General features: G+C 44.0%; 1 protein-coding gene across 1 annotated transcript in view; it reads left to right on the top strand.

Moving 5' to 3' along the window:
* Positions 1-22,063, top strand: part of SYT13 (synaptotagmin 13) — a 47,943-nt gene that overhangs the window by 21,387 nt on the left and 4,493 nt on the right. Inside the window, exons 3-5 of the mRNA XM_036764037.1 lie at positions 5,183-5,317; positions 11,902-12,197; positions 21,560-21,689. Coding sequence (XP_036619932.1) covers positions 5,183-5,317; positions 11,902-12,197; positions 21,560-21,689 — 561 coding nt within the window. The remainder of the gene's footprint in view (positions 1-5,182; positions 5,318-11,901; positions 12,198-21,559; positions 21,690-22,063) is intronic.

The raw sequence follows: 22,063 nt of genomic DNA, 5'->3' as shown, positions 1-22,063 counted from the left end.
TCCAGTCCATCCTTCACAAAGCCACAAAAGTCATTTTCCCTAACTAGGTAACTCATGTAAATAGAAAGTCCTTGAGGGTACAAATGAGTTTTCCCCTTGTGTTTGTGTCTCTTGCACTTACCACAGTGATTTCACTGGGATAGGGATCTCTCCTATGAACAGACTCGCTCTAAAAATACACTTCCTCTAGCAAAGCAGATCAGCCCCAGCTCGGGCATTTCTATTCCTAAAGGATTGCCTGTGACATTGAGAGGTTAATTGACTTTCCCAGGGTCACCCAACCAGAATATGTCATAACTGGACTTGAATCCAGTCTTTTCAGACTGAAGCCAATTCTCTGTCTACCTCAGGGATTTTTAACCTGGGTCCCATGAACCCTGGGGGGGGTGGTCTATGAACGTGAATGGCAAATGCATGTTTTGTTTTACTATCTATAAATATCTATCTATAACTATGTCTATAAGATTTAATATTTTCTTTCATTGTGATTTTTTTTAAATTATATGATTCTGAGCAGGGGTCCATAGGCTGCACCAAAGTGTAAAAACCATAGAGGACACAAAAAAGTTGAAAATTTCTGATCTACTGCCTTTCACCTTGCATATAGTAGGTGATTAATACATGTATCCTAAACTGAATTGATTTGAATCATAATACTTCCCTATACCTCAGTGCCCTCTACCATTTTCTACAAGCTAATATAAAAATTCTTTAGTCTGTCATTCAAGGCCTGCCACAACCCTTCCCAGCCTCATTTGAAAGCATTCCTATTGACACATTCTGTGTTCAAGTCGGTCAACAAGCATTTATTAAAATCCTACTGCACGTCAGGCCCTGTGCTAAGCAATGGGGATACATTATTGTTGTTTAGTTATGTCCAACTCTTCCTGACCCCATTTGGGCTTTTCTTGGCAAAGATACTGGGGTGGTTTGCCCTTTCCTTCTCTGGCTCATTTTACAGATGAAGAAACTGAGGCAAATGGGGTTAAATGACTTGGCCAGGGTCACACGGCTAGTTAGTTTCTGAGGTCAGATTTGAATTCAGGAAGATGAGTCTTCCCGAGTCTAGGTCCAGCTCCCTAACTACTCTGTCACCCAGCTGCCCCACTGGGGACACAAAGAGAGGCAAACATAGTCCATACTTTCAAGCAGCTCTTAGTTTAATGGGGGTGACAACATGCAAACAACTACTTATGAACAAGTATTAACAGTATAAATAGGAAATAAGGAGTCATGGGTTGGAGGGGGAAGGGAAGGGCACATGGCCAACCTGAATCAATAACCATCCCCATTCTCTGCTTCCATCCATTTGTACACTCATTTCCCTCCCCCATCTCCAAAGAACTCCTTCCTTTTCAACTTGTTGAAATGATTTCTTTCTGTCAAGGTCCAGCTCAGCTGGCAGCTCCACCATGAAGCTGCTCTTCACTCCTACCCCTCCTCCCCATGTATAAGCGATCCTTCCCTTTTCAAATCTCCCCTGCCTTTATATTTGACCTCTCCCATGCCCTGATCACAATCAATTCAGTCCAATTTGACAACTGAATTTGCCCATTATACAGCAGATAGATGCAAAGAAAAGGGAAAAGGAAAGCTCTCAGGTAAGGCATAATGCAGAGCTGATTCTAAGAGAGGGTGGGGCCTCTTTCCCACCTGCCCTCTGCCTCCTGGCTTTTGCCAAGCCCCAGCTGAAATCCTGCCTCCTTCAGGAAGACTTTCCAGATCCCCTTTAATGCTGTTGCCTTCCCTCTCTTTACTGTCTCCAATCTGCCTTGTACATGGCAGTTTTCACATTATCTCCCCAATTAGATTGGGGGCCCCTCAATAATGGAGACTGACTTTTGCCCCTTTTTGTATCCCAAGAGCTTAGCACAGTGCCTGGCCCAGAGTAGGTGCATCATAGAAGCTCATTGGCTAACTGACCAGAGTGGAGGAAGGTCTGCATCTCATCTGCATCTCGGGACTAGGAGGCACGAAGGAAGAAATGAGATGAGGGAACACTCCTTGGGCTGGGTGGTCTGGAGTGTAGTGTGTGCAGGAGGGACGGTGACAGGAAATCAGTCTGGAAAGACAGAATAGACCCAAACTGAAGGGCTTTCAATGCCAAAGAAAGGAGTGTGTACATCCTAATACATATAATTGTTTTTTGTTTATCCACCTTATTTCCCTACTACACTGGAAGCCTCTTGAGGGAAAGTTCTATACCTTTTTCACCTTTTTTTTTTATCACCAGCACCTGGTGCAGGGGCTTGACCTTAATAGTTGCTTAATAAATGCTTGCAGAATTTAATTGAAGCAGTTGAAACTGACTTTGCTTTTTTTTGGGGGGGGGTGGACTTGAGGGAAGGAAAAGTAACTGGCTGCCAGGCCCCTTTCTTAATCTCACTATAATGGCTACTCACCACCTTATCCCCCCCACCAAAACAAAACAAAACCAAAAAACCTTGGCCACCTGAAATCCTAGACAATCTCCTGCCTAGGGAAATGTGTACCAGGAAGCCTAATAAAACTAGTTCCCCTTAAATCCTTAGTGATTTCATAGGAGCACAGTTTTAGAGTTGAATTGGACTCTGCAAACCATTTAGAGCCTCGTTTTACAAATGGTCAGTAACTTACCCCAGGTCACACGGAAGCAATGGGCTTTAAGTAGGAGCCGTTAAAAGTGAGCCCCCAGTAATAGCACTGCTGCTGCTGCTGTTGTATCCGACGCTTCCTCACCCCATTTGGGGTTTTCTTGGCAAAGTTATGGGAGTGGTTTGCATTTCCTTCTCCAGCTCATTTCACAGATGAGGAAACTGAGGCAAACAGGGTTAAGCGACTTGCCCAGGGTCACACAGCTAGTGAGTGTCAGAGGCTGGATTTGAACTCAGGAAGATGAGTCTTCCTGACTCCAGGCTTGGAAGCCTGTGCACTATGGCTCCACCTAGCCCCGCAGTAATAGTATTAGGGTTCATCATTCTCAATAGCTCGTTTTCGAAGTTTGAACGGCACCAGAGCTAGATGGTCTCTGAGGTTCTCTCCAGTTCTAACATGGGCAGCAACAAACCTCCTTAAATACCTCGTCCTCCTTCTTGAGCCCACCTGCTCTTATCCTCTGCAGAGATGCCCATCCTCCTCTGTGAGAGAAGTGGGGGTGCGGAGTGAGGGGTAAAATGGGGCAGTAGGGAGAACCTGGCAGAGAAGTACCATGGACAGGGCATTGTCCCTGGAAGCGGAAGATGGGGGTTCTAGTCTCACTGCCGATGCTTATTCGGTGCCTGTCAATCAGGCTCTGTGCTAAAGGATGGTGATGCAAAGAAAGGCAAGAAGCAGTCCCTCTCCCCCGAGGAGTTCACACTCTAATGGGGGCCATATCCTGCAAACAACTATGTACAGGGCAGCTTTGGCCAGGGGTCCCCAAAGTCTTTGTGTGGTTTTAAGTGTTAATACCTTAATAAGCTTTAAGAGCTTTAATAGACTTTCAGCTTTAATAGTTTAAAACCACATGAAGGCTTTGGGGACCCCAGGCCATATGGTAAATTGGAGCTAACCGATAGAGGGTAAGTATGAGCATTACAGTCAGTTTATCTTCTTGGGCCTCAGTGTGATCACCTGTAAAATGAAAGGGTTGGACAAGAGAACCCCTGAGGCTCCTGTACACTCCAGGTCTGTGATCCTGTGGAGTCAGGACCACTTGGCTTTGCGTTGCTGCTCTGGGAACCCAGCTGACCTAGCTGTGGTGGGGCTTGGTTTCTCCAGCTGTTCAGCGAGGATGGCATTATGAAGCCTACCTATTGGCACATGGGTGTTATCAGGCTGAAATGAAATGGGTAGAGAATCTGCATAAGAGACCCCAAGACTCCTGTAATTTCACCTCTTATGTTTCCATGGTCTTCAGGGAGAACCCACTACCTGTCCTCCAGGTAAACCTGCCTGGCTCATAGGGTTTCGGTCTAGAATGGATTCTTAATAATCACCTGGTCCAACCATTTAATTATACATATAAGAAAACAGGATCCCTAGAAGGAAAGTGACTTGCCCATGGTTGCCCAGAGTTGAGAGTCAAACCCAAGTCCTCTGACCCCAAATCCAGAACCATTTGAATGGTTCAATTTTGGGGGCTCCTTTAGGAACTTGGTAGGGTATGCTATCAGGAGCATAGTGGACAGAGAGCAAGGCCTAGAGTCAGAAAGGCTCAAATCCAGTCTCAGACATTTACTAGCTGTGTGACCCTAGAAAAGTCACTTAACCCTGTTTGTCTCAGTTTCCTCACCTGTAAAATGATCTGGAGAAGGAAATGGAAAACCACTCCAGTCTGTTTGACAAAAAACTCCAAATGGGGTCACAGAGAGGCAGACAGGACTGAAAACAATCCAACAACAAGAAGGAGTTATACCCTCATTGAGCTCTAGCTACTATGCCCCTCGTTTCTAATTCCACTGGAGAGTGCCTTTGTATTCCTGAGCAAGATTCTCTTGAAGGTCTTCTGGTGTCTGGCATTTGTGCAACCAGTAAACTGGCTCGATGCCCAAGTTCCCCGCCCATCCCCAGCAGGGAAAGGCTGCCACTAGACCACAATTGACTCTGGAGTCTGGAGCTGTCTGAAAGCTAGCTGCTTGAGGGCATCATGTGACCTCAGGTGTTTCATTAGTCTCCAGGGCACTTTGCCACTCAAATGACCCTGGCTTCCTGCTGGTGACTGTCACACTTTTAGAGATTCTAGTAACACTCAGGTCCTCACACCCCTAGCTTTCTACAGTATTAAAAAATACACAGAAAACAAAATGCCAAGACTAAATGGATGCTTAGAACTCCAGGGTTGGAAGGGACCTTAGACTGGTATGACATAGGATGTCAGAGCTAGGAACATGGGGCATAGAATGTCCTAGCGGGAAGGGTCCTTGGAACCTAGAACCTGGAATGACAGAGCTGGAAAGGAACTTAGAACATAGAACTTAGGATGTCTGAGCTGGGACAGCAAGCTGATGAGTGGTATTATACTGACCGATCAATTAATCAACAAGTATTTTCTAGATGCCTACTCTGGGCCAGGGGCTGGGCTAGGCACCTCTGTATTGTAGGATGTTTTTAGGCTGGTTTTGCTGGCAAAGCAGTAAGTGGGAGCATACAGGAGAGATGGAGGAGGGGAGAGATGGGATCCTCAGGGGAGTGGAGATGACTCCTCTGCTCCTCCCTCCCCCAGGTGTGGTAGAGGACGTCTGTGTGATTGAGACGTGGAACCCAGAGAAGGCTGCCAGCTGGAACCAGGCCCCGAAACTCCACTACTCCTTGGGCTACAACCAGCAGAAGGCCCAGCTGTCTGTGATGCTTCTGGAAGGTAAATGCCCCACCCTCCCTTCCACCAACACCCTAATCCTTCACTTCTGTAGGTTCTTCTTTACAGATCAAGGCAATGGGGGGAGAGGCAAAGCAATGTTTGAGAAAACATTTCATGCTATTAAAGATCTTAGGAGCCAGTGCTGGAAGACTTTGAGATCATCCAATTCCTCTCCCATTTGATTTTTTCTTTTGAAAAACTATTGTCTTTTGTTTTTACCTCACCTACATTTCCCAATATGTTTCTTCCCTTCCACCTCCCACATAGCCATTCCTTATAAATAAAGAAGAGAGGAAAAAAAAAAACAATTCTGCAAACGTAACCTATAGATCCATCAAATACATGGTATGCCATGCTCCGCACCCATCACCCCCTACCTCAGCAAGGAAGAGAGGGAGGCACACTCTTACGTCTGCTTTGGGGCCAAACCTCTCATTTTATAGATGAAGAAACTGACACACAGAGAGTTTAACCAACGTACCCAAGGTTACAAAATTAGTGACTAGTGGTGCTGGGCTTCAAACCCAGGCTCATTGACCCCCAGTCCAGCATTCTTTCCATTACCCACTTATTGTGGGTATCACTTATCACGTGTCACTTATCTGAACAGGAATTCTCTCTACAACATCCCAGATAAATGGTTACCCAGCATCCATTTGGAAACATTTAGTGACAGGGACCTCACTACCTCCCAAGACAGCTCATTCTACCTTTTACCAGTTCACAGTATTTGGGAAGTTTTTCTTTACATTTAATTGAAATCTGCCTCTCTGTAGATTCTACCCACAAATATGCCTACAAAGTTAGGCCTGTAGCCAGGAAGGCTTGAATTCAAATCTTGCCTCAGATACCTATAAGCTAGAATCTTTGTGCCTCAATTTCTATCTTTGTAAAATGAAGGTATTGTATTTGATCATCTCTAAGGTCTCTTCCAGTTCTAAAATTTCTCATTTATCCTTTGAATTTCTTTCTGGCCAGAAATGCCTATAGAATTTCCCTCATGCTTCGATTTCATGATTATAGCTATTTTTGTTAATGATAGGTTAAGCATTCCAGAGGGCACAATGGAAGGGCAGGTCAGAGCAGGATAGGGACTTGGGAGGTGAAGGGCTGATGTGGATGGGAATACAGGACCATAAAATGGTGGCAGGAGGAGGGAGTTTTTACCTAGGTAGTCAGCAATTCCAAATCACAGTCAGAAAAAAAGCAGAGCCCAGGGACAGTGGATTTTCTCATCTTAGCTGTGCCCATCTCTGCTTAACTGAACTTGGCCCAATGTCCCACTCCCTAGTGGTTGCTTAGCCTCTGACCTTCCTTCTGTCTCCAAGGCTACGATTCTGGGATTGCCCTACCTGGAGGGCTGTTTAGGTTTAAATCCCTAGGAGGATATTATGGTGTCCTTGGCTTAGGAGACCAGAGTGTGGATGATTAAAGGAATGTTGGCAGTTATAAGATAAGCCTCTGCTTTCTTTGTGTTCCAGACTCTAAATTCGAGGTGCCACCTCTTCAAAGGAGAAGGGTGTCCCCAGGTCTCTTTTCCTCTATCTTAGACAAACAAAGCTGACCTAGAACATGATATGTTGCTTGGGTTCTAGAGACTGAGGCTTGGCACTGGGAAGAAAGTGGGGTCTAGATCTTTGGTAGATCTTTCTAGACCTCATCATTTGAGAGCAGCCTGCTAGAATAGAAATTCCTAGAGATGGGGCATCAGGAGACCCAGGCTCAAATCCAGGTTCTGGTACTTATTAGGCACGTGAAATTGGACAACTCATTTTATCTCTCTGAGCCTTGTTTATTCCATCCCCAAAATGGGAATAATGATACTCCTACTGCCTACATCACTGGGCTTTTATTAGGACTCCATTTTGTAAAGCTTAAAGCAATACAGAAATGTTTCATTTTCTCCATAGTGCCGCCTTCTAACCTTTCCTAGATTTTTCTCCCCTTTTTCTTTAAAAAAAAAGTTTTTGATTTTTTTGGTTGTTATATCACATTCATTTCTGAGTATATCCATCTGCAACACCCTTACACAGCAAGGCATCATTTGTAAGAAAGATTTAAGAAGGAAGAAGAAAAATCAATCAATTCAGCAAAAGTGGACACAATGGAATCTGATGACATCTATGATGTTCTGCAGGTGCAATTCTCCATTTGCAAAGGAGAGGTAGATTTTCTCATCTCTTCTCCATAGGTGGCTAGGTGGTACAGTACATAGAGCTCTGGGTCTGGAATCAGGCAAACCCAAGTCCAAATCTGACCTCAGACACTTACCAGCTATGTGACCCTGGGCAAATCACTTAACCTTTATCTGACTTTAACTGTAATAGTCAGTCAGTATACATTTATTAAGGGCTTACTATGCGCCAGGAGCTGTGCTAAGTTCTGGAGATACAAAGAGAGGCAAAAGACAGCCCGTGCCCTTGAGGATCTTATGATCCAATGGGGATGGTTTTGTGAAGGCCACCTCACAGGGCTGGGAGGATCCAATGAGACAAGAATTACAAAGTGCTTAGCACAGAGCCTGGCACATACATAGTGGGCCCTCAACGCTTGTTCCCTTCCTTACCCCCCAGGGCCAGACTTAGTCATTATGATTACACAGCCATCTCTTTTTAATGATAATTAGTAATTAGATTGTGGTGAGCTTGTTGAGAGAAGGGACCATTTTTGCTTTTCTTTGTTTCTCCAGAGCCTTCAGTTAGTGCCTGGCACAGAGTAGGCACTCAATAAATACTTGTTGACTTCAGTGGCATTTTCTTGACCCATCAATTTCCTGACCCAATCTTGGCCCACACTTGAACCATGAATTTAACCTTTCAAAGCACTTTCATCAGAATTATCTCACATGTACTGAAAGCACAGATATGACTATGCCACCCTTCAGTTCAAGGATCCTCAGTGGTTGCCTATTGCTTCTAGGATAAAATGCAAATTCCTCAGCTTGGCATTTCAAGTCCTTCACCAACTGGCTCTAGTCTACCTTTCCAGCCTCATTGCTTGTCGCTCCCCTTCTCAGAATTTGACATGCTATTTCCCATTTCTATGCCTTTGCCTGGCCTGCTGCCCATGCTTAGAATGTACTTCCAACTCACCATCATCTTTTAGAGTCCTTAGCTTCCTCCAAGGACCAGCTCATGTGTCACCTACAATGGGAAGCCTTTCTTGACTCCTTTAGTTGTTGATGGTGCCTTCTTTCTTCTCTTCCTTCTCCTTCTTCCTCCTTCTTCCTCTTCCAATTATCATGCATGTACTTGCTTGTATGTTACATCCTCCACTATCCCTTTCTGGAGGATGTAAGCTCCTTGAGGACAAAGATTATTTCATTTTTCCCCTGTATCTCCAGCACCTGGCATATTATTAATTAATTAATATTAATAATATTAGTAAGTCATTAACAAATGCTAATTGGTTGGATTGGATTGAATTGGATCAGAATGGATGAGCTGCATTGGATTGGAATGGATATAATGAGAGTAGAATGGAATGAGTTAGATTAGCTTGCAATGCAATGGATTGTATTGAATTGAATAGGATTGGGTTGGCTTAGCTCAATACCATTACTTGTGATTATAATATACTTTATTTCCATTTTATAGGTGAGGAAACTGAAATTAGTTGACCTCAAAGGGTCCCACAGCTAGACCCCAGCAGCCCAGGTCACCTGACTCCCAGTGGTCTTCGATTTCTCTCATGTTACTTAGCTTCCTTCTCCTCTTCATGTGCCCTGCTATCTCTTCCCCACTTAAAACCTGATTTGGGGAGGGTGAACTCCTAGATAAGATAGGGATGTGCTGGTGCTAGCTTGTCTGTTATTAAATGTTCAATGTGAGCATCAACACCTCAGAAATGGGCAAATACTACAAGTCAGAGCCTGATTTATTGTTTTATTGATTGTCTAGACTTAAGAAAGTGATGGAGAAAATCTTTAAAATGCAAATTAAACATAAAAAATGTGTTGTGGGAACATTTTTAAAAAGTTTGTAGGGTCAGTTGTTAAACATTTACCAGCTCATCTCTCTGGGTGAGAGGCATGCTCAGGGATGAAGTTATGATGATGGGGACACTTGGCCAGGAAACATGGCATCTGGGGACTTGTAGCTGCATTTCTCTCTTGGCTGATGTCTCCAGCATGGAGGCCTGCCAGGAAGGGGGGATTAGGAGGGAGTTTTCCTGCCAGCCTGGGAGTGATCAGTCCTGAGCAGTCCCTCTCCTGAGTCCTCGGAGCCAGTGCAGTCTAAAGCTACGTGGTCCCATTTCAACCCCTTAGACTATGCTGGTTTCCTTCCTTCTGAGTATTCCTTAAGTCTCAGTTTCCTCCCCTGAAAAAATGAGATGAGAAATGGAACCTTCCCATTCTCATCTAGCTGGGAGTGGGGGGTGGGAGAGAATGCACTAGTGTGCACTGTATTCTCTGAGAGCCTCCCTCCCGTGCCAGATTCTGGATAAACATAAATTAAAAACCATTAAGAATGTCAGTGATCAGAATACAAAATCACATTAATGAGCTAGCATCCAAATGACTCCCATTACAAATAGTTTTGTGGTAAATATTTTAAATACAGAATAATCTAATTATCATTTTTATGGGATAGCAAAAACAACAAGCAATTTGGCCCCAGTGCTGTGGTAGCTATAAAATCTTCTGGCTGGAAAATCTCTGGAGAAACAGGTCACAGAGATACAGTCATGGGCTCATAGGATTTAGAGGTGGAAGGAAATTAGAACCTAGAATGTCCTCAGAACATAGACTGTTGGAACTGGGAGGGATCTTAGAACATGGATTTTCAGGGCTTGAGGGACCTTAGAACATCAGAGCTAAAAGGAACCTTTAGACAGAATGTAGAATGTCCACTCTGAAAGGGACTTTTTAGGCATAGAATGCTGCAGTTGGAAGAGGTGGTAGAGTGTAAAACAAAAATCGTTAAACCTAGAAGGGACTTTGTAATGCAGAACACAAGGTAAGGGCTGGAAGGGAACATAGCACACAGAACTTAGAATATTAGAGCTGGAAGAGACCATTCAACATAGAATGTTGGAGATAGAAGAAATCATTGAACATGAAATCAAGGTGGCAGATTAGAGACTAGAACATGGAATGCCAGAGCTAGAAGACACTAAAGGTTATGTGATCCAACTGCTTCATTTTTTACAAATTAAGAGACTGAGGTTCAGGGAAGGGAAATGGCTTGCCAAAGGTCATGTAGCCAGTAGGAGAAAGGAAGGGAGGGAAGAAGGGAGAGAGGGAAAGGAGGAAAGAAGAAAGGAAGGGAAGAAGGAAGGAAGGGAAGAAGAGAGAGAGGGAAAGGAGGAAAGAAGAAAGGAAAGGAGGGAAGAAGGGAGAGAGGGAAAGGAGGAAAGAAGAAAGGAAGGGAGAAAGAAAGGGAGGGAAGAAGGGAGAGAAAGAAGAAAGGGAAGGGAGGGAGGGAAGGATGAAAGAAACCAGCATTTATTAAACATCTACTATGTTCTAGTGTGAAGTGCTTTACAAATCTTATTTCTCTTGATCCTCACAACTGTGTGAAGAAGGTGCCGTTACGACCGCCATTTTACAGATGAGGAAAATGAGGCAAATTGAGGTTACATGACATGCCCTGCATCACAGCTAGTAAGAGTCTGAGGCTGAATTTGAATTCAGGTCTTCCTGATTCAAGCCTATGCTCTGTTCATGGTGCCACCTAGCTACTAAAGCGAAAACTTCCTGAATCCTAGTCAAGTATTCTTTCCATAGGATGGGCATCATCTCCTATTTCAACAAGGCTTCAAGGTTTACCCAATCTTTTCATCTTAACTACATTACCTTAGGGTAAGGTAGCTTGTGCAAATATTATCACCCCTATTTTTAATCAAGAGAATGGAGGTTCACAGAATTGAAGGGACTTGCCTTGGCTCACCCAGCTAGTGAGGGATGGAGCCAAGACTCAGGTCTGTTGGCTCCAAGTCCAAGGCTCTTGGCCTGATCTGCAAGACCAGACTGTCCTGTTCCCAGCGGGTTTTCCCCAACCTCTTTTAAAAACATTTCTATAGAAAAGGTTTGCTCAGGGAGAGAGCTGTATAGGGATGACTGCACAATGTTGGGACTCAGCAGAGCTAGGGTTTAGTCCTGGATTTCATCTTTACTTTGCCATGTGACTTTTGGCAATTCCCTCCCCCTTCCCCTCTGTGCCCCAGGATACTTATTTATAAGAATGAAAAGGGTTGGATTAGATGATCTCTGAAGTCTCATTCTGCCCTAACAGTTTCTGAGTCCATTGTATTCCTGAGTTCTAACATGAAGCTTTTCCATCAAATTTGCTTTTTCATTGCTTCCACGTGAGCCCAATATAGAACGTTAGGTTGAGCCTTAGAGTCAGCAGACAAGAGTTGGAATCTCGTTACTGTTTAGACAGTGGACACATTCCTTCCTTTTGGGGACCTTAGTTTCCTCCTTGGTCAAATGGGGGGATTAGGCTAGATGACCTCTAAGTCTCTGCCACTTCTGACATTCCATGATCCAGCACAGAGGGGTCCAGTGCACTCCCTTGCCAGCCATCTCTTGGATCCTGTGTTTTCATTGTTTATTCCTTGTCCCTTTGCCTGTCCTGCAGCTGTGACGGGGGACAATGATGCGGGCTGCGATTGCTACATTCAAGGAAGTGTGGCAAGTGTGTCGGGCACCGCTGAGGCACAGACAGCCCTGAAGAAGAGGTTGCCCCACACCACCTGGGAGGAGGCCCTGGTTTTTCCCCTGCCTGAGGAAGAGTTGCCAGCAGCCACATTGACCTTGACCTTGAGAACCTGTGACAGGTTCTCTCGGCACAGCGTGGTGGGGGAGCTCCAGCTGCACCTGGATGGGATACCCCTGGGGACAGCCCAGTGGGGGGAACTGAAGACCTCAGCTAAGGTATGTCCATCCCACTCTGATTTTGGGGCCTTTTTCCACTAGGAAAAAAGACAGGCTTTCCTATCCAGCCTGATGGATGTCATGGAAGGGGAAGAAGAGCCCGTGACATGATTTGGGCAGGGTCTATTTTCTAGCTGTGTGACCCTGGGCAAATAGCTTCACTTTTTCAAGACGCAGTGTCCCCATCTGACACATGAGGATAATAATATCTGCCTGCTTTTCCCACCAGGTGGTTGTGAGACATCAAATGAGATACTCTGTCAATCTTTAAGCCCTCTAGAAATATGGGCTGTATTATTATTTGGCTTGTGAGAGGATAGAATCATCATAAGGACGAAACAGGCTTATTTATGGAGCAATCATAGAATCCCAGATCTGGGGCTGGGAGGGACTTGAGAGCCCTTCCCCACCTCAGCTGCTCTAGGTTTTTCCTTCTCTCCTCACGTATCCCACTCACCTCCCCTTCCACACTCTTGTACTTTACTTAGAAAATCAGGTCATTTGCCACTAAGTGCCACCTCCCCACTCCTCCTCATCTCACAACCTCGCCTGCCTACACATCTCGCATCTCCCAGGATTTCCTCTTTTATGTCTGTCTTTCATGAAGAGATGGCCCTTCTCCATTCTTAGTCCAACCTCTACATTTACCATCTTGATGTGGTTGCTCAGTAGTGTCCAACTCTCCATGACCCCATTTGGGGTTTTCTTGGCAAAATGCTGGAGTGGTTTGCCATTTCCTTCTCCAGCTCATTTTATAGATGAGGAAACTGAGGCAAACAGGGTGAAGTGACTTGCCCAGGGCCACACAGCCAGTGTCTGAGGCCAGATTAGAACTCAGTAAGATGAGTCTTCCTGACTCCAGGCCTGGTGTTCTTTTCACTGTGCCACCTAGCTGTCCTTGGTCCCAGTCAGTCCTCCATTCTCCAGCAGATTACTCTGCTATAATCTTTTCTCTTTCTTAACCTTACATCTCTCCCTATCAACTAGTCCCTCCCTGCTACTTCCATCCCTCACCAGACTCTACCATCCCCACTAACCCTGGAATCACTCACTTCTCAGCCATATTCCTTGGAAAAGTTACACTCACTTAAAACTCCTGCTTCCTTTCCTCTTACTCTCTTAACTTTTTATGGTTTGGTTTCCAAATTCATCACTCCATTGAAAACTGTTCTCTCCCAAGTGCCCTGGGATCACCTCTTTTCCTGTCCTTTTCTCAGGCCTCAGAATCTCTCTGCAGTATATGACACTGTTGATCCTGCCTGTTCTTGGACGCTCTCTATACTCCAGGTTCTCTCCTGGTTCTCCTCCTGCTGTCTGGCTGTTCCTTCTCAGCACTTTTTTGCTGGCTTATCATCCACATCATACCCTTGAACCCCAAGAGTTTCTTCTGGGTCCCCCAGCTTCTTCAGTCTTTACACTCCCACTTTGTGATCTCATCAGCTCCCATGTACTTAATTATTATTTCTTTCCTGATGCCTCCCAGATCTATCCAAGATCCAGAGCTACTTTGTGTGTCCTTGGCTCCAGTTCCAAGTCCCTCTTCATGTATAGGACATGTCAAACTGGATATCCTGTAGGCATCTCAAGCTCAATGTGTCCAAACCAGAACTCAGGATTTCCCCTCCAACCCATCTTCTTCCAAATGTCCTCACTTCTGACAAGGTCATCCTTCCAGTCACCCAGGTCCATAACTCCAGCATCCTCCTTATCTCCTCATCAGTATTCCCTTCAAATGTCCAACCACTTGCCACATCCTGGTTTTTTCCCATCTCCATGTCTTTCTCAAACATCCCCTTCTGAATACTCACCCAGTCGCTGCTATTCTATCTCTTATCACTTCTTACCTGGACTATTGCAATAGTTTCCTCCTCAATCTTCCTGCCTCAAGTCTTTCTGCACTCCAGTTCACTACCTAGTCATTCTATGCTCTGCATCCTAAAGTCCCTTCCAATTCTAACTTTCTACAATCAAACTAAAAAGTCTTTCCAACCAGCAGTCAATATTATCTACCACATTTACTTTTATAGCAGATGCTTCCCCCAAATAGATGGCTGAACTTAAGGAGAGAACTGGGCACTTACACATCCCATCTTGCCCATTCTTTGTGCTTTTATAATTCCCTCTTTCCCTTTTAACTATGAAGAATTGATCATAGAAAGTACAACAGGTTTGGAGGAAGCTGGGACCACAGATTGAATCCAGATCTGAAGCCTGAGATGTAATAAGCCTTTGCACTCAGATTTTCTGGGCAATTATTGACTGAAGGCCTGGGATGGTGGACCTACATTTTTTCTTGTCAAGTTAATAAGCAAGCTGTCTCAGGAAATGGACATGTACCTTAGCCATGGCTTTTGAGACTTTCCTAATTGTCTGCAGGGCTCATATCTGGTGAAGTTGAGTAGAGGGATTGGCAGAACTGCTGAGGAAATCTAGTACAAATCTCACCAAAGAGGACAAGTTTGAGGTGGGGGAAAATGTGAAAATGTTATGGGAAAGAGAGGCATTGAACGGTTTGGGTACAGGTGTCAGAGCTAGAATAACTCCCTAAATATTCTTCATATGGTACCTGCTCCAGTCTTTTGCTCTCCGCATCTCATATGTGGGAAGATATCTCTAAATCTTTGAATAGGCTGTCTTTAAAGACCTTTCTTCTTCTGACCGTCTATGTTTCATGTTCTAAAGTTCCCTCCAGTGGTAGGGATTCTCTTCCAGCTCTGCCTAAAGGAAACCTTACCTATGACCCAGGAGCATAGAAGTCATCCTCATTGACCTCACGATGTTATTATTGTTGTTCAGTCTTTTTCAGTTATTTTCAGCTGTGTATGACTCCTTGTGACCCCATTTGGGATTTTGCCATTTCCTTCTCCACCTCATTTTGCAGATGAGGAAAGTGAGGCAAGGCTAAGTGACTTGCTCAGGGTCATACAGCTAGTAAGTGTCTGAGACCAGATTCAAACTCAGGAAGATGAATATTCCTGACTTTATGCATAGCACTCTATCTGCTGTGCCACCTAACTGCCGCTGGGACCTGATTATCCTCATGTATAAAGTAAAGGTTGAGGCCATATGGTACAGTGGAAAGATCTGAGGCTCTGGGTTCAAATCTTGTCTCTGATGCTCACTAGCTGTGTAACCTTGGATGAGTCCCTCAACTTCCCTAGGCTTCAGTTTCCTCATCTATAAAATGAGGAAGCTAAACTAAATGGCCTGTGCAGTCCCTTGCAACTCTCAATCTATGGTTAGGTTGTCTTCAAAGATCCTTCTACTTCTCACCTTCTCTGCTTCATAGTCTGATGTTCCTTCCAGTACTGGGGGCTCTGCTCCAGTTCTGCCATTTAATGTTCTAAGGACCCTCCCTGCTCTGCCACTCTATGTTCTACGTTCTAGGTCTGTTACATCTCTATTATTCCATGTTCTATGAGTATCTTCTCTTAATCAAATAGCCTGACATATGCAAAGTGCTTTTCAAACCTTAGAAACCCAATGTAAATATCAGCTATTATGGACATTATTCAGTATACATATGTACATAGTCTGTGACATGGCAGCCAAAAATCCCTAACTAATGGAGTATTTAAGAGGGGGAAGGTTCCCGAGAATAGGGAGGTGACAGTCCCACCTTACTCTGCTTCATCAGAATTCATCTGGGCTACTGAATTTAGTTCTGGGCACCACCATTTGAGAAGGATGCTCTTCCCATCCCATTATGAGCTCCTTGGGGGTAGAGTCTGTCTTTCGCTTCTTTTTGTATCCCCAGTGCTTAGCCTGGGCAAGAAGTAGGTGCTTAATAAATGTTGGTTGATTGATTTAAAGACATTAGTAGATTGGACAGTGTCCAGAGGAAGAATTAGTGTCATATGAGGCTCAATTAAAGGAATTGGGCATGTTTAACTTTGACAAGAGAAGACTCTGAGGCATTCTAGTTGTCTTCAAGTATCCAAAAGGCAGCCATGTGGACAAGGGACTAGCTCTGTCTGGCCTCATAAATCAGAACCAGGAGCCATGGGAGAAAGCTAAAGAGAGGCATGTTCAGGCCTGCTAATTGCTAACAATTAGAACTGTCTCAAGGTGGAACAGGCAGCCTCCAGGCACAGTGGGCCCCCTCTTTAGAAATCTTCCAGGTATTTTATGGGGATTCCTTTTGTATATGGGTTGACCTAGATGGCTATTGAGGCCCCTTTCAAGTGTCCAGTCCTGGGAACCAACGATTTTGTGATATATCTGTAAGGCTCCTAGTCTGAGTATTCACCAGAAGGGCAGGGTTAAGGCTGGCATGTGAGTGTTTTCAATTGAATAAAAACACCCACCAGGGAGGGCACCTACACTCTCTGGTTGAGTGATGCTTGGCAGGCACAAAGGAAACAATGGCAAATGTGTAAGATGCTGCATCTCAGATAAATTACTTATCTGGGCAGGAAGGGGTTAACAGCAGGACTAGTGTTAGGTGAAAGCTGTGCCCTAGTTCTACCGGAAGATGCTCAGCAAAAAAAGTCAGCTTTGCGTCACCAGGGACCCTGGAGAGCAACGTGCTGCCGAAATACACAGCTTGAATCATTCATTGAGATCTGGAGGCGAAGAAGAAGCGAGAGGAGCAAAGAAGAAAAGGCCTGGGGAACAATGAGAAGGGGAGATCGGTTATTTTTGTCAGCAAATCCTTTGAAAGTGGAGGCGGATGGGTCAGGCAGGTGTGGAAAACATGACGCGGTACAAACAATAGGGGCTTAGGAATCAGAACTCATCAATCTCTTGAGTCTCAGTTCCGCCACTAATTAGCTGTGTGACCCAGCGCAAGTAACTCACCCTCTCTGGGACTCAGTTTCCTTACCTGTAAAATCAATGACCTCTAAGTTTCCTTTTGGTGTTGATATTATGGTTATAGGATTTAGAGTTGGAAGGGACCTCAGAGGTCATCTAGCCCATCCCCCTCTCATTTTACAGACGAGGAAACTGAGGCCTAAGTGAAGAATTTGCCCAAGGTCACAGTGGTATTTAGACATAGAGTGAGGATTTGAACTGAGGCCCTCTGAATCCTAATACAACAACATTCTTTATACTAAGATACGTTATTTCAAATTTTAGATATCTGTCCAATCAATAAACATTTATTAAGTGCTTACTACATGCCTAGACACTACACAAAGGAAAAGCAAAAACAGTTCCTGCCCTCAAGAAGCCTACATTCTAATGGGAGAAATCAACATGTACTTAAATAAATATACATGATACACATAAGTAGCTACAAAGTAGCCATAATATCTTATTAATCAATTGTAGCCTATCTCCCAAAAGCTTTAAACTCTTAACAATGGCCAAACTGCCTTGTCCCTCTCAAATTTAAAACCTCTTCCTGGTCACCTGGCCCTTATAATAAATATATGTAGTCCAAAAAAACCAAATTTCCACATGGGCCATGTCCAGTATTGTGTGCTTCATCATGCATTTTAAGTGCATCGGTTCTCTGGGAGGGGTCCTCCCTCTGCAGTCCTCTGGCATTGTGGCTTATGCTTGCATTGGTCCCAGTTCCAAAATCTAAGCATTGATACCGGGGGTTTCCTCACCAGGGAGGTCCATCTCTCAATGAAATGCAGCATCAGTTTCTAGCCCCTCTCCTGCAATATTTCCACAGCTGCTAGGTGGCGCATAGGAGCGAATGCAGAAAGGAAGACCTGAGTTTGGATACTAGTCAGATGACCTTGGGCAGGTCATTGAACTCTTTGTTTCTCTCTCTCTCTTTCTTTTTTTCCATCTAAAAAAAAATGGAGATAATATTAATTATAGCATCTTCCTCCCAGGGTTGTTTTGGGGATCATGAGGAAATATTTGTAAAGCACTTAGTAAACCTTTAAGCGCTATATTGATGATAGGGGGGTGGCCACTCTATATTTGTGTAGGGTTGTTTCTACAGCCCTTTAAAGCTAGCAAAGTAGTTTTTCTAAGGATTGTGTCACCTGGTCCTCGTAGATTCCTAGGGATGGAGGTACTTCATATGCTATCTCCATTTTACAGGTGAGGAAATTCAAGATCAAAGAGGGGAAGTGACTTTCAGAGACAGAAATTGATCTCCAATTTCCACCACTCTAAGTCTAGTATTCTATCCACCATGTTATGATTAGACGGCATTGCTTTTTGGAAAGGAAACAGCACGGTGTGGTGGAGAAAGAGGGCTTGGGTCCCCTCTCTGTGACTCACCAGTCTGACTTTGGACAAGTCACCTCTCTTTCTGAACCTGGGGTTCTTTATCTGTAGAATGAGGATGACCTACCTGGAAGGGCTGTTTGGGAGAAAGCTGTTGGTGACCCAGAAAGTGCTGAAGAACTGAGAGCTTTTCCCACTGCATTTCCCATATTCCTTCTTGAAGTGTCACATGTGTAGACCACCAGCCACTCACCTTGTTCTTCATTGTTATGGTTCCTCTTGCTCCCACACATGGCCTGAAGCCTGTCAGGGGTGGTTGGGCCCAATTGATGAACTTTCTCTCTCACCCCACTCAGGAATAATGTGTCTGGAGGCAGCAAGGGGAAGAGAGCTCAGCTCTGCTTCAGCCATGGACTAGAGAGGGGGAAGCAGCTAAGGACAGGAGGAGGCTTGGTCAGTTCTCCTGGAGTCTATGGCTCCTGGGCAGCCCCAGGATTTTCTTTGAAATGACTCCCTTTAAAAAATAAGCACATGCTCAGCAATACAATGATCCAAGACAATACTGTAGGACTTAAGATGGAAAGTGCTGTTCATCTCCAGAGAAAGAACTGATGGAGCCTGAATGCAGATCAAAGATAGTTTTTCTTTATTTTTCTTGTTTTTTTTTGTCTGTGCTTTCTTTCACAGCATGACTTAAATGGAAATGTGTTTTGAATGACCACACATGTATAGTCTATGTCATTTTGCTTTCCTTCTCAATGGGGGGAAGGAAGGGAGGGAATGAGAGAATTTGGAATTCAAAATTTGAAAAAAAAAAGAATGTTAAAATTGTTTTTGCATAAAAAAGAACATTCTCTTTGTCAAAGGTGCCATGATGATGGTAAGAATTGGGTTGATCTTGGACTATTTAATAAATAAAAATATCTTATATTATCTCAGAAAAAAAGAAAAAGAAGCTTAAGGTCCTAAAGTCAGGAGGGCCTGAGTTCAAATTCTTCCTCAGACACTTACTAGCTGTGTAACCCTGGGCAAGTCATTTAACCCTGATTGCCTCCCCCAAAACCCCCAAAACAATACAATATCATCCCTCTGCTTTATAGAAATGACTCAGTTGCATTATCTGAATTTCTTTTTTTAATTTTATTTTTAATTTATAGAATAAAGCAAACATAACCATAACATAGTATAATAAAAAGATGATTGTATGTGAAACTGCAAATCTGCTACGTACAACTTGCTATTCCTTTCAAATATACAACAAATTATCATGTAAATTTCTTTTTTCTTCCTTCCCACCACAGAGATGGCTACCACAAATCGATATAGATATATAAATTATTAATTAAAATAAATTATTCTATTCATTTATTTACCTGTTCTTTCTCTGGATACAGATAGCATCTTTCTTCATATGTCCTTTATATTTAATTTGGCTATTTATAATAGACAAAATTACATATTCACTTAAAGTCGTTCTTAAAACAATATTGCTCTTACTGTATACAAAGTTCTCGTTTCTGCTCATTTCACTCTTTACTCTTCGTTATTTCATGCAAGTCTTTCTATGTTTTTCTAAGATCATTGGGCTCACCATTTCTTATAGCATACCAGTATTCCATCACAATAATACCTAACTTGTTCAGCCATCCCCCCATTACCTGTCTTTCTATCTTTTTCTTCTCTCCAACTCCCATGGACTAGATGAGGCATCATGTGGAGGAAGGGACACTGGGACTTTAGAGTGAGAAGCCTCTCCTCCGACTTCAGCCCCACATCCCCAGTTGCCTACTGGACATTTGAGACTGGGCTCCCCAGAGACGCTTCACACTCAACAGGTGTAAAGAGCTCCCTTTCTGTCCCTCCCCTCTTCCAAACTTCCCTTTTTCTGCTAAAGACATCACTACTCTTCCAAGTCCTAGGTTCATATCCTTGTTATTATGCTCAGCTCTTCCTGCTCCCTCACCTTATGCAGCCAATCAGTTTCTTTCTCTACCTCTCACACCCAACTCCTTCTCCCTGCTTATGCAGCCGCCATCTTAGTCTGGGTCCTCATCACTGGTGGCCTGGATTGTCACAGCAGTCTCCTCCTTGGTCTTCTGGCCTCAGGTCTCACCACTCCCCTCCATCCTCAATACTGCTGAGAGTGACTTTCCTTAAGCACAGATTTCACCATGTCACACCCCTACTTAATAGAGTGTCCCTTCCCTCTAGGAAATATAAATTCCTATATTCAAAAAAAATATATCATTTCCTCTGTTTAGCTTTCAAAGTCCTTCACAACCTGGCCCCAACCTATCTTTCTAGCCCCATTGGAAATTACTTCCCTCTTACACTCTGTGATCCAGCCAAGCTAACCTCATTCCCTTTTTCTCACACAGGAAAGCCTTTGCATTAGGCCATCCCCCATGCCAGGAATGCACTCTCTCCTTACCTCTGTCTTTTAATGTTCCTTTCTTCCTTTAAAAAATGTTCAAGCATGATCTTTTACTGGAAGTCTTTCCTGATTCCCTCAACTGCTAATGCCTTTCCTTCTTAATTACCTTGTATTTAATGACTTTCTATTTATTCTCTTTCAATTTTTTTTGATATATACTCATACAGCGTTTCCCAACTGTCTCAATGTCCATAAAACTTTACTAGCTTAAAATGCACAAAACTTTTGGGATTCCCCATATATGTCCCTGTTGTCTCCTCCTTTAGGATGTGAGCTCCTTTTGAGTAGGGATTGTCCCAATTATTGTCTTTGAATCTCCAGTGGAGAGGTGCTTATGGTATGTATATAGTATATAATAGGTGCTTAATAAATGCTTGCTTGACCTTAATTTGAATTTTGACTCTTCTGCTCCTAACTCTGATCAAGTCACTTCTCAATTTTGACATAGTGGCTTTGAAACCTTGGAGGCAGAAAGGAACTTTGAGATGATTTAGCTCACTCCCCACCCCTGCCATTTTGCTGATGAAGAAATAGGACCAGTTTGATTGGGGAAATCACATGTCCAATGTCACGCAAAAAATACATATCAGAGCTGGGGCTTGAACCCAGATGTTTTTGACACAGTGCTCTTTCTGCTAATTTGAGGCACTGTATAGAAGTTGATGTGCTACTGTTGCTGTGGTTGCAAGATTGCCTGACCTCATGATAGGCAATTGACCCCAATCCTATCTTCTTCAGACTGAAGCCAGCTCAGAGTCAACCTTTTTGCTTGGGTCTCCTCTTCCCTCCCCAGGCCCTGGCCACTGGTTCTGGTGAAGTCCTCCTATCCATCAGCTACCTTCCAGCAGCCAACCGACTCCTCGTGGTCCTGATCAAGGCAAAGAATCTGCATTCCAACCAATCCAAAGATGTCCTAGGGAAGGGTGAGTGGGGCAGCATTGGGAGTGATGGGTAGTGCCTCTCCTTTAGCCCCAGGGGACATGTTGGAAGAGAGCTATGAAGGGATAGGCATGTGGGACAACAGGATTTGGAGTCAGAAGACTTGGGTTTGAGTACCAGATCTACCAATCGCTATGCATGTGGTTTGGAGAAATTGATTTATCTCTCAGTTTCCTCATTTGTAAAATGAAGGGGCTGGTTTAGATCAGCAGTTTTCAAACTTTTTGGTTTTCGCCATGTGGCTCAGGGGATAGAGGGCTGAGCCTGGGGTCAGGAAGACCTGAATTTAAATCTAGTTTCAGATGCTTGCCAGCTGTGTGACCCTGGGGAAGTTACTTATTCTGCCTCAGTTTCCTCA

Source organism: Trichosurus vulpecula, chromosome 6, assembly GCF_011100635.1.
Source record: "Trichosurus vulpecula isolate mTriVul1 chromosome 6, mTriVul1.pri, whole genome shotgun sequence".
NCBI lineage: Eukaryota > Metazoa > Chordata > Mammalia > Diprotodontia > Phalangeridae > Trichosurus > Trichosurus vulpecula.
The sequence above is the reverse complement of the archived record's forward strand: the minus strand, read 5'-3'. Positions and strand labels throughout refer to the sequence as shown.